This window comes from Falco rusticolus, chromosome 10 (assembly GCF_015220075.1).
Source record: "Falco rusticolus isolate bFalRus1 chromosome 10, bFalRus1.pri, whole genome shotgun sequence".
In the NCBI taxonomy this organism is placed as follows: Eukaryota; Metazoa; Chordata; class Aves; order Falconiformes; family Falconidae; genus Falco; species Falco rusticolus.
The window spans coordinates 276,533-292,084 of record NC_051196.1 but is presented as its reverse complement, the minus strand read 5'-3'; the positions used below and the strand labels follow the sequence as shown (position 1 = coordinate 292,084).

General features: G+C 41.1%; 1 protein-coding gene across 17 annotated transcripts in view; it reads left to right on the top strand.

Moving 5' to 3' along the window:
• PTPN5 (protein tyrosine phosphatase non-receptor type 5) overlaps positions 1–15,552 on the top strand; it is a 77,011-nt gene that overhangs the window by 31,013 nt on the left and 30,446 nt on the right. For 11 of the 17 annotated variants that reach the window (XM_037402396.1, XM_037402389.1, XM_037402398.1 and 8 more), the window contains 4 exons: positions 6,772–6,904; positions 11,448–11,629; positions 12,568–12,687; positions 14,537–14,620. In XM_037402396.1, coding sequence (XP_037258293.1) covers positions 11,468–11,629; positions 12,568–12,687; positions 14,537–14,620 — 366 coding nt within the window. In that variant the 5' untranslated portion in view covers positions 6,772–6,904; positions 11,448–11,467. The remainder of the gene's footprint in view (positions 1–6,771; positions 6,905–11,447; positions 11,630–12,567; positions 12,688–14,536; positions 14,621–15,552) is intronic. The other 6 variants (XM_037402399.1, XM_037402400.1, XM_037402391.1 and 3 more) reach the window with 4 other exon arrangements.

Below are 15,552 nucleotides of genomic sequence, written 5' to 3'. Positions count from 1 at the left end.
TGTGCCTTTATCTATACAGGTGCTTATTCTGGAGCCTAAATTATAGTACCTGAATGACACCGTTGCTTTCTGAGGAAGTAGTGCAAGCATAGCCTTTTTAAATGCACGAAAGAAAGTTAAATGCTTATACTTGGCATAGTACCCTTGAGGCATGGTGTCGGGTTTGTAGCTGAAGATGATTGTTGAGACTGGTCTTGATGTAATTTACTTTGCTCAGGGAAGAAAGTGTCTTTGAAATAAATGTGGAATGTAATAGTGGCTTTCCAAAATGTTTTTTGCTGAAGTCTCTGGGGCATAAGATTTTAGTCACTTAGTAAAGTAGGCTATCCTTAAATGAATGACATAAAAATGTTCACATTTGAACCTGGCAGGAAGCCAGCATATCACTTGTCTGTTTCAAGGTGCAAACCCTCTTATTCACCAGAGCAGAAAGCAGATTCAATACCTACAGGATACCATGCTAGTAAGTCACTGAAGATGAATTGGGAACACACAATGGTATTAACATTAAAACTGTAGACATTGAGCAGAAATATGCTTTTCTGCTTGAAAAATCTTTCAAGCAATGCAAGCATACTAACACCAATTCAGGTGATAGTAGTATGAATAATGAGTACTTTCAGAAGTGCATGAAACCAGAATGTGCTTGTTTCTTTTGTCAGATTTACTCTTGTATCACAGGGGCCGTTTGACCAGTTTTAAATAACTGCTGCGATTTGTTAATTATGTATTCAGGCACATTTAAGTATATCCTGTAGTTAAAAGGCTAAAGTCACAAAAACTGTTATTTGGGTTTGGGAAGGGAGAGTTGGTTATTCTGTTTCAGAAAGAGAATTCAGTCCTGTACGTCTGAATCTGCATTGTTATTGTGCTGCTGACAGTTTTCCCTAGCTATGTTGTCTGTGCAAGGCTGATTCATGAGCAAAGCCATACCTCTTTAAGTGTGGAATTACAGAGCTGCTTTGTGGGTTTCCATTTTCAGTGTTAAAGGGAGTTTGCAGGCTGGAAATAATTTGGGACAACCACCTCCACTGAAAGCCAACTTGCAAGTCTGTTTACAAAAGCTCAAGGCACCTCCCAGAATTATCACCAGGCACTTGGTAACTTTCACTGAAGAAAACAGCATAACAAGAAATTGTTGGGGTTTTTTGGTGGGTTTCTTTTTGGGGGGAATTGCATCTAATTGTTAAGTGGCAATCGGACAGACCTTCTGTAAGGGGTTTAATGGAAAAGGTGGAAAGAGCTTTATGCAAAAAACCCTAAAGATTTGAACAGAGCCCTGATTGAAAGATGGCAAATGCTAATAATGTGTGGGTGTGATAGAAGTTAATATTCACTGTCTCTGCCCGCTGAGGGTCTACATTACTTCAGGGCTGTAATTTGACACTATATTAAATATTTTACTTGTTTTGAAGCAAACACTGCTCTAGGGGCCCCTAGCTGCTGTGAGAAATAGCTTATCCTTTAACTTGACATGTTTTGCACGAGAGAAGGGAAAGGTACAGTGCTTAACCACACATCTTGTGTTGAAGACCTGTAAGCATTATTATAGCCGTTAGATGAATAAACCTCTTGTTGTTTGATGTAGTAGTGGAAATACAATTTAGATGTGGACAAGGGCATAAGTAATCTTGTGTCAGAAATTAAGAGGAACTCCCCCATTATTAGTAGATACAGCAGTGTATAATGTACTCATTACTCACTGGAGGAGAATCAGACCGCAGCAGGTGGTACAGTACCTCTCGTATACTTCCCATATGGGTGCTTTATCTGACAGTTCCTTACTGCTTCTGCTGGCTCCCAGCAGTTCATTGTTGCTGAACTGGGAGGCCTCCCCTTTTTAGAGCAGAGAGCCTGATGATTTTGTTTTCTTCTTGCTCCTGTGTAAGTGAGGCTTACACCTGATTCAGAGTAGTGTCAGCCAAGCGTGTTGTGAGCTGCTTTGCCCTTACAACTCTGTTTCCTATGAATTATTATGAACTAGGGACTTGATGTGATGATCAAGTAAGTTACTTTCTCTCTTACTAGATGGGCTAGGTATATTAAGCAAGCAATAGCACTGTCTAGGACTCCGGGTCTGCAAGGAGTGCTGGCTTGAGCATCTGGTTTCTTCCAGGAAGGGTTTGATGGCAGCTCAGATGGAATCTCCCAGTCTGACTCTTCAGTGAAACAAATTCTCTGCTGGCAGGCTGCATCCTTCCCTCTTCAGGGATGACTTGATAGACCAGAGTCCTGTCTTGTAAATACGTGTTTTGCAAATTCTTTTGATTATTTAGAACAAACTGTACGGAGGCAGGGAAATTTGAGAAGGTTTTGAGTTTTGTTTTTATCTTTCCTGTATTTACTTTCCCCTCCAGTTACATTTTTTTTTTTTCATGAACTGTTTCTTGAGCAGCATGATGATGAGCCAGCCACTCTAGGGGGTGGGAAGTAGAAGTTAATATAGAAAAGCATGTTAGTGTGATGTCATTAAACTCTTCTGAGACTGGATTTTGTCTCTATACTTCAGACCTGTACAGCACAAGCATGTTTCAAGCAGACTTGCACCAGAAGAATTACTGGGAAGCAAGGCTGAACATTACTTAAGAACAGGCTTTCTCACAGGGAAAAACAGGCTTACTTTTTGAAGCGCTAATTCTGCTTAATGAAACAAAATCCTTATTTAGTTCCTAACAAGCCCTCAGTTTTTCTTCTGAAAAACTACAGTAGCAGTAGGTTAAAAATTGGTCTGTAAATAAATCACAGTTGTCCCGGTTTAGTCTGAAAGTCAGTTTCAGAAGTGTTTTTCTAGATGCTGATTTAATAAACTAGGAAGCTTCTGGGCACTGTCTTTTTTCAATATGTGTACTGTCCAGAAATCTAGTTACAGAAAAGATTACTACCTTGATAATTCAGTGAAATGTATGTTTCTATATGTACAGTCCAACCTACATAAGAATTTGACAGGTAGGAGGAGAGTTGGCTCCTGCTATGTGTGGTTTATGTCTAAGCTGCAAGAAAATGGCCGAGACTTTCTCTTCATCTTCTTGAATGATGAAAGTTGGGGCTGGTGGACATTTCCACTGCAGCAACTCAGATGAAGATGCCCTTAGGAACTGGAATCTATCCAAATGGTATTGTCACTTACCACGATGGCACTTCCCTTGGCAGCCAGTCATTTACTACACTGTACCGGTTGGACTGTTGAAAAAATCACAGCACCTTGAAAGCTCTTCTAAATCACAGAAAAGAAGGAAAACCTCGAGGCCTGATCTGAAGCCTGGAATTTGCAGAACATACCAGCAAGCACGTAACATCAGTGACTGATTGGGAATTGAATGAGGTTTGCAACTTGTTCACTGGCCAGTCTCATCTTGTTGAAGAAGAGGGGGAGGCAGTTTGTCTTGCAAGCTGATATTTTTCTCTATCCCTCTCTAGCAGCTTGCAGGCTTGCTTTTATATGCGACCCTGCAGTATCGTGATAATGGTCCCGGGTGAACATGAATGTTTTTTCTGACTTCACCTCTCTTTCTTTCCTCCCACCCATCCCAGATGAAGTGGCAGGTGGACTGAGTGGGAGCAGTGTGAAAATGAATGCAGAGAAAACGTGTGACTCAGCAGTTCAGCAGGGAGCTGCCGAGTGGAAAGGCAGCTATTCTCCTCGCACACTGGCATCAGCTTCCTGCTCCCTCAGAGATGAGAATAGGCTGGGTGCGGATGGAGCTGTGCAGCCCACCAGCAGGGAGAAGGGGCAGCATATTCTTTTCAGCAGAACTTGAATTTCAAGTAGAGAGGAAAGTTTCTTCTCCCAAGTTTAAAAATGTTGCCAGTGAAAGGGGAGAGGCATTGAACTAGAAATGCGTGCGCAGACCTCAGTTCACTGCCTGGCTTGCTCACGGATTTTCTGCATGACTTTCCTCTTTCCTTTCTTTTTCTGTTGATATGTCTTTCCATTTTGGTAATCATTTGGCTTAGGCAGCAGACACTAGTTTTCAAGCTACTAGTTGAGCTTGAAAAGTGCAAGCCTCCAGCACTTTTCCTGGCTGGTAGATTACACCCATTTCCCTCTGCACTGTTGTTCGCAGAACTCCGCTGAGAACGTTTCCCTTTCTCAGAATGAAGCTGCTGGCTTTAAGCATGCTAGCTGATACTCATAATCAAGCAAGTGCAAAGGAAAATGGATGTTATTTGCTGGTTTTCCTCTGTCACACAAGGGTAAATTAAATTAACCTTTTTCTCAGTCAGTATTAAGGAGGGGCCATTGCAGTGTCTTTCTAAGCAGTTTTGTAATGATGTGGTATTTTACTGTTTCTGTGGTTTTCCTTCAGAAGGGAGGGTTTGAAGCAGGTTTTTACCTGTAGACTAAGCAACAGCAGGTAGACGTTTTATATCAGTGGTTGCACTTACTTTTAGCTTTTAGCTCAGTTTTAAAGCTGTGGTGTGCATTGTTGTCACTGAATTTTCCAGACTTCTGTTCCAGAGTTGGATCTTTCAGATTAACTTCTTCCCTTTCAGCTAACGTAGATAATGTGCAAACCCACCTCACACACCCCATCCCTGCCAAAAAAAAAGAGGGGGCAGAAAGGATGGGGAGGTGTTCTCTTGAATCTTCAGAAAGCCTGAAACAGTGTCACTTTGAGAGCTCCTGAGCAGCTGAATTCCTTTTGAGGGGCGTATCAACCCAGGAATCAGAGTGAATTAAATACTAATATTCTTAGCTACTTCCAGTGTGATCATTTCAGTAAAAACATTCCGCTTTCCCAAGTAGAATCCCTGAATGTTATAAATATCAGCTGTTCCTCACAGCTGTGAATACCTGTAGCTTGGCCCAGCTAATTCTGGTGCACTTAGTGTGAACTGAAAGCACCAGAAACCGTAAGCTGAACTTAATCTCAGAATAAGTAAAGTAGGAGACTGACAGCCAGGTTGCTATTACGTAGACGTGAGTCTTGGTGAAGAGTTTTCCATTCCTCTGTAATGTGTTGAGAGATGGTGTAGTTACAGTTGCTTGGACCTCTTGCCTGGATTAATGATATGTCAGGCTTATTTTTTCGTTAACCTCTGTTACAGAGAGGAGGATGAAACCTGCAATTACAGTTTTCAGTGCTACGAAGAACCGCTGGATCAATCTAACTGGCTTCCAGTTAGATACAAAAGTGATTTAAAAATTTCTTTGGTGCTTTGCAGTGTTTAGTGGTAAACTTCATGGGATATGTGGATCTGTCTCAGTTGTTGCTAGTGTTTGAATTAAGCTGTCTGATGTCTTCTGAAGTAGCTCTCTATGTGGTTTTGCATTACAAATGCAAGATCTACCAACCACAAGTTCTTGGCAGCTAAAACTGAGGACTTTTTCCGGAGTGGAATTGGAGGTATTGAGGCAGTTACATTGTTGTAAATCTCTCCTATCTCCAGTCAGGCAGTAGTGTAGGTAGCTGTAGGGTGCATTTGGGAATGTTTTTCTTTTACTGGATACTTTCGGGGACTGGATGCTCTCTTCCCAGTCAGTGTTTTATTAAGCCGTTTGGGAAAGGTAAATGTATTGTAACTCTTGTAAACACAGCACGTTAAGGATCAAGTAGAATAGAAGCAGTCAATACTGTATCATGACTGAGGAAGTAAAAATAATAATAATGGAGAAGCCAGAGAGAGGTGTGTTCTTGCAGTAACAGCAAGTGTTGGAAATTGCATGCCCAGCTTTCAACACAGCTCATTAGATCTCGAGTGTGATTTTAATATAACTTGTCAGGTGAGTTAGGAGTGTAGAGAGCATCAAGAAAAAAACCGACTTCCTAGGTGGTGAATTGTACCCATCTGTAAACAGTAATGATGCAGCTTCTGTGGGCTGGTTATAAAGAAGTTCAGTAAAAGTTTCTGAGTTGTGGAATAGTGACCCACCAGTTGGTTTCCCGTGGAGAGAGGAATGTGAAGTACACAAGTTGTGTTTGCTATGCAAGCATGAAAGGTCCCCATCCTCTTACTCACTTCTTCGCATACCACTGCAGTTCTAAAGAAAGATTGACTTTTGGTCCAAAAGCTAATTATTCTGTTTCCATCCTTCTCGCACTGTAGTGGCAATCAAAAAAGAAAATGTCTGCTTGGCCAACACCTTCCTTCTAAAGCTCCGGTCTTTGATTAGATGAGCTGTATTTTTACCATTCAGCACAAGCTACCTTTCATTCATGTGTACTCTGAGGCAGCTCATTCAGCTTTGATGTGTCTTGCTGGCATCTGCACTTGCCTGCAATCAGCGTGTCTTACAACCTGCAGATTTTATAAGGTCTTGAGCAGATACATGAAGTACCATGAGAGGGCTGTGTCCTGCATATGCGGTTTAGGTGCATGTGAAAATAAGCAATTCGTTTGCAAACCTGTATCAGTAGTATACATTCATCTGCTGTTCTCTAATCAATAGCAGGTCTCACTAGCAGTTAAATAGAAATTGGAGGTAATGATTTGAGTAGGCAGTTGCATTTTGAAGTCTGAAGATGCAGAGGCTATACATGGATTTAGGACTCTGGCGTGAAGTGTTGGTAGTCTTGGTAGATGTGAAGTATTGCGGACTTGTTCACACTTTGCAATGCTTCCACACTGTGGTCCCTTCTTATAAAGTAAACCCTTGCTGTGCACAGCTGTCATGAAGATACAGACAGGTTCAGAGGAATACGGATCTCCACACGTGTAAAACAAATATGGGACAATGCAGCTGAGCTGCTGTGGTGTGTTGACTGCTGCAGCTTGAGAACTGACAGAACAGGTGAGGCCCATTTTTCCCTTGTCTTGTGTGTCTGGCAGGCAGTTCCGCAGAGCTTGAGGATTCCACCACAAATGAAGAAGCCACCATTAACAAAACCTGTATTTTCCATTGAAAAGGCAGTACCACACAATCCCCCAGAAGCATGATTCCTACAGGCACAGTGTGATGGATGTAAGTAAAAGTCTAATAACAGTATGAGCACTGTATTTTCATTGCTGGGGTATGTTTTATTTATATTGTAAAAATCCTTTTGATAAGGAACAAGTAGTCTTTGATCTCAAAAATACATCGTTAAATTAAATCTGCCAACAGAGGTGTCTCAGTTCCCGGAGCATTAGCACCCATGCACAAGAGGGGACACAAGTTCCTTTTAAAGTGCTATGTTCATTAGGAAATGCAGCCAGGATATGTGGTCCTGGGGGCTTGTTCCTTGATTTGTTTTGTGTTTCTCTGAAGGCTCTGAGTATGAATCAGTTCAGTTACAGAGCTGCTGATGCCTCACCTACCCCACAGCAGCATTCGACTTGGATCATGGCATGTTTGTTACTCCAAGGCATTGTTGACTAACTTACCATTACTACAGTGCCTTTTAGTGTTTCAGTGAAGTCTAGTACTCTAGGCACATGTTTTTCTGAGAGTGTATATAGGTGTTGTTTCTTCTGCCTTTTATGTACCCACATGTGAAGTCAGAAAAAGAAAGAGATGGAGGCACAGGGGATTTAAAATGGGCATTGTCTGAGTTACGGAAGCCAGCTGTTACCTTGTGCGTGGACAGAGATGTTTCCCTGTATAGATTATCCCATAGCAGTGTTGTGCCATTTATTTTTGGCAGCTTGTACTGGTGGCTACAATTCAAGAAATGATGCAGGATGAACGGGTTACTGGCTTGATCCAGAAAGCTCCTCACCTCATCCTTTTTCAGAGAAAGTTTATGGTGCTGTTCTGAAATTTCAAGTTGCTTTAACAAGCTTATGGCTGCTACAGATGTTGGAGACCTTTTATTTCTTCTGCCAGAGGGTTTTTTCTAGCAAGTATAGTCCTCCGTCAAAGCAGAAGTACTTGTGGAACTTGAATCCCAATCTCTGTGGTGCAGGAATTCAGGAGAATATCACATGGATGTTGGATGTCATGTCAGTCAAGTCATTAGCAGAGGAGAGGCTTAATTAGCTCCTCCTTGGATGTAAGTTACCCTTGTCAGCTGTCTCAAGACCTTCAGACTGACCTTGACACAAGAAAATTTTACTGATACCTCACTCATTTATTACCTAATCTGTGCACTGAAAGAATCCAAGGCCCATTAGGGCATATAATACAGGAATATAGGGTCACAAGTTGAAGTGTGAATGGTAATTGAAGTATTGTTTAAGGATGACATAGTTAAATCAATACAGAACCCTAGGTGGGCATCATGTTTGTTAGAATCTAATAATTTGTGATTGAGTAGCAAGTTTTTGAATGGACTTTAATTAATCCAAGGCACTTTCTTTGTATACCCAAGACATGAATCTTAATCTATATATTTATACATACGCATTCAGACAGATGTCCATTATTTTAGTTCTTACCCCTGTTGTCTTTTACTGTATTAGTGAAAATACCTGTTGATAACCGTATCAATTCAGCAAAGCTGGAATCCTGGGTTCCTAGGTCCATAGACCAGATCTCTGCTGTATACAGTGAAAATAATTGAAACTAGTAGTAGTCTATTGTCCTTCCTATAGGGCAGTTTATAAGAAGGAGAATGTGATTCCTACAATTGTACAGCTGGTGCTAGACAACACTGGAATACTGGGAACTGGGCTTCTGGGCTGTGGAGGGGCATAGATCCCCATGGTTACAGGTACAGTGCAGTCCCCTGACTTTGACATCTTTGTTCCAGGAGGCATGTGGTTAAGTGGCCTTCACATTGTCATACTGGAGTCACAGTTCTGTTTCCAGCCTATACAGAAGTGACTTTGTAAAGTCTCAGGCTGTTACTGATACGAAATTCTGTTTGCCTGCTGCATAAGGCAGCTGAAAGAGCTTTTGGTCAATTAAAAAAAAAGGTCTTCTGAAGTATGTAATATTATGACTTACAAAAAATAGTTGAAGGCTGAGCTTGAAATCTGTTATTACCTGGCTCCTTGTTCTGGTTGTCTTCCCAAAGATTTTGGGTGTTTTTTTTTTAAAAAAAAATTAATTCTGCTTTGTCTGTATTTTATCTTGAACTGTGGGGAAGAGTATCCAAGAAAGGAAGTTGTTAGGATTTGGAAAAACAGTAAATGGGTTCATTGACCATTCTTAGGGACATAGGTGCATTGTTTAATGCAGGTAAAGGAAAAGTAACACTTAAAATGTGCATAGTGAAAACAGAGGGTTAGAGACCTTAGAAGCAAGCCATAATAAACTATATGTAAATAGATATTTTTGAAGGTTTACATCTCAGTCACAGGTGCATGTCTCTTTTCATGGATGGCAAAAATGATTTCTGACATCAAGATTCTCTCCCTGCTAAATTTCAAATTTCTGTTCCAAAATACAGACCATAAACATCCCACAAAAATAGCAGGGAAAAATTGACAATTGTTAGCAAGGGTTTTGACCTGAATTCTTGTCCAAATCCAGTGAGACATGAAGCAGTTTGCAATCTTGAAAATTTTCAGCTTTTAAGTGTTAGGTTTTAGCACATCATAGAAAATGAAGGCCAGCATGGAAAGTATTTAGGCAGCCTTAACTGTGGCTGTTTACTGTGGCTTCTGTGTTGTCCTTCTGGAGAACATTGAGTCCAGCTCTGTGTAGCATGGTATGAGAAGTCAGGTGTTAAGTATATGGTCACTGTCCCTGTACACTGAGGACTGCATGTGGGCTCTCTGTGTTTCTTGAAGGGGTTTGTCACAGACTGTAGATTACTGGCTGGAGCCTGAACGACAGTGGTAGAACTCCCAAGAGCTCTTGAGCTAAGTTCCAGAAACTACTTGCTTTTCTTTGAAAAGTGATTATTTTCAAGTGGTTGACTTCCAGCATTAAAGATATACAGATGAAAGTGAAGGGAGTTTTACCACTGTGAGAAATACGAGCAGGGAATGATGACACTTCTGATTTGGCCTCTTTAGTTCCATATTTTATCCACGTGCTGTTGACCTGTATTTAATATGAAATTTTGATAGTGTCTATGCAGATCACTGTACTGAGTCCTTCCGGGCAAATAGTGAATTTTAGCATATACCTATGGTATGACATACATGGGTGTATGTCTGTCTAGCTGCGTGTTCTCTATGCTTCCTCAGAAACACCCGTGTAAAGACAGTGAAAAGAGCTACATATAACCAGTTATACCAAGCATACCCTGCTGAGGCCACTACCCATTGTAACCTGACTGGAGACATCTTGAAAATGAGAAACCAGTAACTGAGCTGCTGGGGAGTACTTCCCCAAGGTAGCACCTTGCAGGTGCTCCTTCTTGTACCTCTGGGTCTCCCCAGTCATTAGGCAGTGGTGACCCTCTTGCTGCTGGGCAGCTGGGGAATGGGGAACCTTGCTGAGGGAGCAGGCAGTATTTCCTGAACACCTTATTCTCTTGTGCAGGGATGGATACCCTAAGATCTGTTTCAGTGACAGGAGGGAGAATAATCACAGAGTGGGGACAAACATGTCATGTTTCTGTCCACTCTCACATTTTGGTACTTTAGAAGTCAGAGTGGGATATTTTCATGACTTCTTAGTGTATCAATGGCCGGACCCTCAGCTGATACACTGATCCTATGTTGTATTTGCCTAATTAGAGCGGTGGCTAGCTTATGGTGGTTTAGCTGACTTAGAGTTACTGTTGTGAGACATGTAGAGAAGTGTCTGATAAGAGGAACATTTGTAGAAATCTGACCTCAGCAAACCATGGAACTGCTGATGATGTGGCCTTTCCCTGGGGCACAGGTGGCTGGGTTAGGCTTAAGGCTATAGTCTTGTTTGTAGGGCAGCCTTTAGGCTTTCCATCATGTAGAAAGATACAAATCAGTAGTATTTACATCAAACAGGCCTGATCTTTCACGCCTTTTAGCTTGTAAATGAATTTATCTACACAGACTCTGTTCAAAATACTGTTACTGAGGGACTAGCCACTCCAGTGTGTATTTCCACTGAATAGAATAGCATTGCAACTTTATTAAATAGCTCTTGAGTATGAATTAATCCAAGAAGTAGGTTTAGTATAAAGGCTATTTTATTAGTACCTTAAGACACTCTGCCAAAACCCAGAGCCCGTGAGCGCTATTCAGACGCATAACATGAACCAGTCTCTGCCTCAGAAATATATAGTCAAATTAGACAAAGCAAACAAATACTGGGAAATAGAGGCAGGAGGGACAAAATGGGTTCTTTGCCAACTTGTAGCCAGGAAGTGTGGAGCTAGAAAATAGCACAGATGGTTCCTTTTAAAAAGTAAAAACGAAAAGGTGCAGCGATGTAAATGAGATTTTATTAACAACAGTAATCTGCAGAATCTGCACCTCCGGAAAGAAAGGGAAAATAATTTATCCACCCACACTCACTTTTTTCTGACGAAGGCAGGTGAATACAGCTGCACTAATAGAGTGTGACGCTCACAATCCTGAGCCGCGCTTACCGATGCAGAACTGAGAGGTAACCATCGCCTCTAAGAAAACAATAGCCCTTGCAGCCTCTGCTGTGGCTGCAGGGTTACATACTGTTCATTCCCTGCACATGTCATTTTCACGTGAAGGTCCTTCCAATCCAGCTGTTATGGAGTCAATGGATGAAGCTGAAGGACATCAAGGAAAGCTGAATAAGAAGGAGCAGTCCCTGAAAACCTCCCAGAAAACAGCACTGCTTGGTTGGGCTGCCCAGTGGAATGGATTAATGCCTGGAGACAGCATGTATCTGTTTGTCCTTTCACAGATACTGGTAAGATGGCTTGTCATCACTTTAAAATGCTGGGACTCTTCTTTTAAGCTTTGTTGGTTTGGGAGGCTTCCTCCTCATGCATTGCAGATGTAGCAGCGGACATAGCTGTTTCTGCAGCCATTGTCTCACAGCCTTGCTTTGCAAACAGCCTCTGCTTTTTGATGTCCCAGGCTCCCAACCCTATTCCCTGCCCCCCTGCTAATGCCTCCTTTGCCAAGTGACCCATCTCCCAACAAATCCATTTTCTGTAGCTGGTATGTCTGGGGGTAAATAACAGTCTTGTTAACAAGTGGATTGGGAATTGTATACTTTAAAGTTGCCACGTGCCCTTCATGGTTGGGGATAAGCGTATACGGGGATGAGTATACCTCTCTGTGAGGGTGTTAAATACAGCATCGTTGCTTTTGTAGCTTTATGTTAACTGTTGTGTGTGCAGGAACCTTAAGCAGTTCAAATTAAATGTTTCAACATGTGTGTGTTTGTGTGTGTATATCTGTTTACAGAGATGCCTATGTGAACATGGCTATTTGCAAGAACTTTACATAGTATGAATATGTCTTTTAATAGCATACCAAGTTCACTGAATTACCAATTTTGATCTAAAAGTAATAATGCTGAAAGTTCAGAAGTCAGAGGAACCTGTTGCTCTTTCGATGTACAGGCTGCCATGAGCCGTCCTTTTGCTAGTTTAGATCAGAGTAAGCTTGCTTAACTCACTGATACACATCTAGTTAATAATAGCTGAACATTTAGCCTTCGGTCTTTTTATTCTTGTTAAGCTACAGTCTAGAAAATACCTGACTTAGTACAGCAAAAATGATCAACATGAAATCAAGGAGAAATAAATTAGTTAATAGTTAATTATGCAGTCTTGAAATGAAAATGAATGTTTGTGTAATGAGAGATGCTCATTATGTATTTTCTGATTGATTGCACAGCTTCTCTGCATGATGCTGTGGTACAGCACTTACGGGACCATCCCAGCAGCTCAGAATGCCTTTGACTTGCTGTCTTACCTGTTTACCCCATTTAAACATTTTTTGTCAGATCAAGGGGAGGTAAGTCCCATTACTACCCTGATTTATATAGGTGTTGTCAGTAGCCTTTGTGTGGTGCTTCTGATATCTTTTCTGATTAAAAGTATTATATACATGTACTTCATGTAATATAGTGATGTCTGCATTGTGCATGTGTCCTGAAACAGAGAAAAGAGTTTTCTGAAAACAGATCCGTATTTTATCTTCAAGATACAGGGCTGAATTTTTGGCTGTGACGTTAGATCAACACAGCAGATTTTTCGTACTGTACAAATGAAAAAAAGCAGTAAGAAATCAGCCCACTAGGGTTTAGTCCACAGTAATGGGAGAGCTGGAACTTAATTTATTAGGATGGATAGAAGCTTAAATTCTGGACAAATGAATCAACCCTCATAAAGGGTGCAAATCACAAGATACCCAGTCACAAAATTCTAATATCGTTGAGTGTTTAGAGCGCATCTGTGTGCAGTAAAAGTATTTCAGGTGTACTAGGTGTACCGATTCAGTTATATCTACAAAGCTACCCTAGTAAAATTGCTTAGCTTCTCACTGCGACGTAATGACCAGTATGATTCATCTGATAAATTACTGGTTTAATTATACCCGGTGCAGTTTTCTCTAGTGTGGACAGAACCTTAATTAAATGGTAAGCAGCTACTTTCAAAAATCAGACGAAATAATTTTGCTATCAGAATGCTTATGTTCATTGTACGTATCTTTGTAGCAGAGGCTATGCAGTACAAATAGGAAATCTGACTCGGTGCCTCTTGTGGCTGAAGTACGGTGTACAGTACACACTAAACACAGTGGCTGTTTTCTGTGTTCTCTTAACAGTGTTTGAGCTGCATGTCAGATGCTCTTTTGTTTATTTGAAAGAAGCACTTTTTCTTTGCCCTTTTCCAGTTGGATTTATTATGTGCAATCAGAGCTCTTCATTGAGTATTGTCTGTACCTTATTTGCAGTGGGTCAATCATTAAAAAATTGCTTCTTACAGAAAATCCCTGATCTATAAGATTTTGACTTAAAATAAATGTTCAGTATGGAGGAAGCTGATTCCTAGAATGCACCACAAGAACACCCCAACTATGACTCTGTGCAGATGTTCAAGCGTATCTTTGAGGACTGTTTATTGTAGCACTATTTACTGTGCAAATTTACACTTGAAAACAGTAAAGGCGAAGAAATCTTCTGACATTAAAATAAGCGAATGAAAGCTCTTAACTCTGAATTTCTCTTTAGCTGTACAAATGGGTCAGAAACAGAGTAAAATTCCTTGCCCACTGAAGCCCATTAGAACCGAATTTTGCACCTTCTACTGAGAATAGGCTGAAATCTGAACTACTTAAATATGACTAAGTCATCAGAGTAAATTTCACTGTCAGTGATGTGAATTATCTTGATGGTATTTCACAGAATGTGTAGAAAATGTAGAAAAGTCCTCTATGGCTGTGTTCTATGTAAGGACCCACAAACATGGGAACACTACTCAGCTTTCTTCAAAGTCCTTTGCCACAGAATAAAATCACACTGACTCAGGCCATGAAACATTGGTGCAGGCTGCAAAACTGAGTGGTGGGTCCAGATCTCAGTTTTGACAATGCATGAGGCTAGGAAGCAGATTTTCTTGTTTGCCTTCACAGCGAAATCTAGTTTTAGACCTTCTGAGATGCTGAGACTTAGCAATGGTTTCAAATTCAGTCTTTTTTTCGTTGTTGATGGTGGCTGTTCCACAGATTGGGAGCATGGTATGACTGAATCTGCATGGGAAATCCAAGAATGAATACAGAAGCTTGCCAAGAACATGCATGCACATGCTATACTGTGCCCCTAAATACTTTATGAATCATTGTCAATTCTGTCATTTCGTAGGACCTGACTAGAATCGGGAGCATTGTGGTATTATACATCCTGCTGTCTTTAGCTTCTCTAGGACTGTTATTTGTAGGATCTCTGGTAAGTTATGCTACTGTACAAACTATATTCATGATCTTTTTCAGTGAGTTTTTATAAGATGTCTAATTCACCTGAAGTTGTTGGTGATGTCCAAGCTGATTGTAAAGCAACGTCTTTGGGGCTATTTCTATAGAATTACCTGCTTGCTTTATGTAGAGGAGTTAAGACTACACTTAACCTTACTCAGTTTTATGATGAATTGGGGATTACCGTGATGGATGGGTTTTATTCTTTCCATCCACAGGTGGGCCAACAATTTTCACTTAAATAGAAGGGATGTGGTCCAGTAACAGGACCATCTAATATTGCTGCTTTATGAATTGCCTGAAGAGCATCCATTGATTTAAGTGGCAGAAAGAGCTGTTCCAAAGCACCAGTGCACTTATGAATGTAACACCAAGGCACCAGCTGCAGAGCAAGATTAGTGGCACAACTGCGATTAATCTAGTTAGCTGTCAGCTCTTTGGGAGCAGGAGTGTGTGGTGTTTCTCCATTGATTGGGTAGCTGGTACAAAGTTGTGTCATAGATGGGAAAGCTATGGAGAATTCTTTCTTTTTAGGAGGAAGTATTTGATCATGGCTTTTCATACCCCTGTGTACCGTTCTGGGAACAGTGGGAATGCAGCTACTGAACATGCAGGTGGATCGGATCGCCTCCTGTCCTTAGAGCAGTGTACCCTCAGGGTAGCTGAGGAAGCTGAAGCTGTACTGTGTGCATGCCATTTGCATGCACAGTATAATGAAGTACATCATAGATTCATGGGACTGTTGGTGGCAAGGGACCTGTAGAGATTGCTAGTCAACATCCTGCTTGAAGCAGGACTGCTGCCAACACCTGATAAGGCCAGCCATGCATTATTTTTCTACACAGGTTTTGAAAACCTTCAAGGACGGAGATGTATCATCTCTCTGGGTACCTGTGTCACAACTGC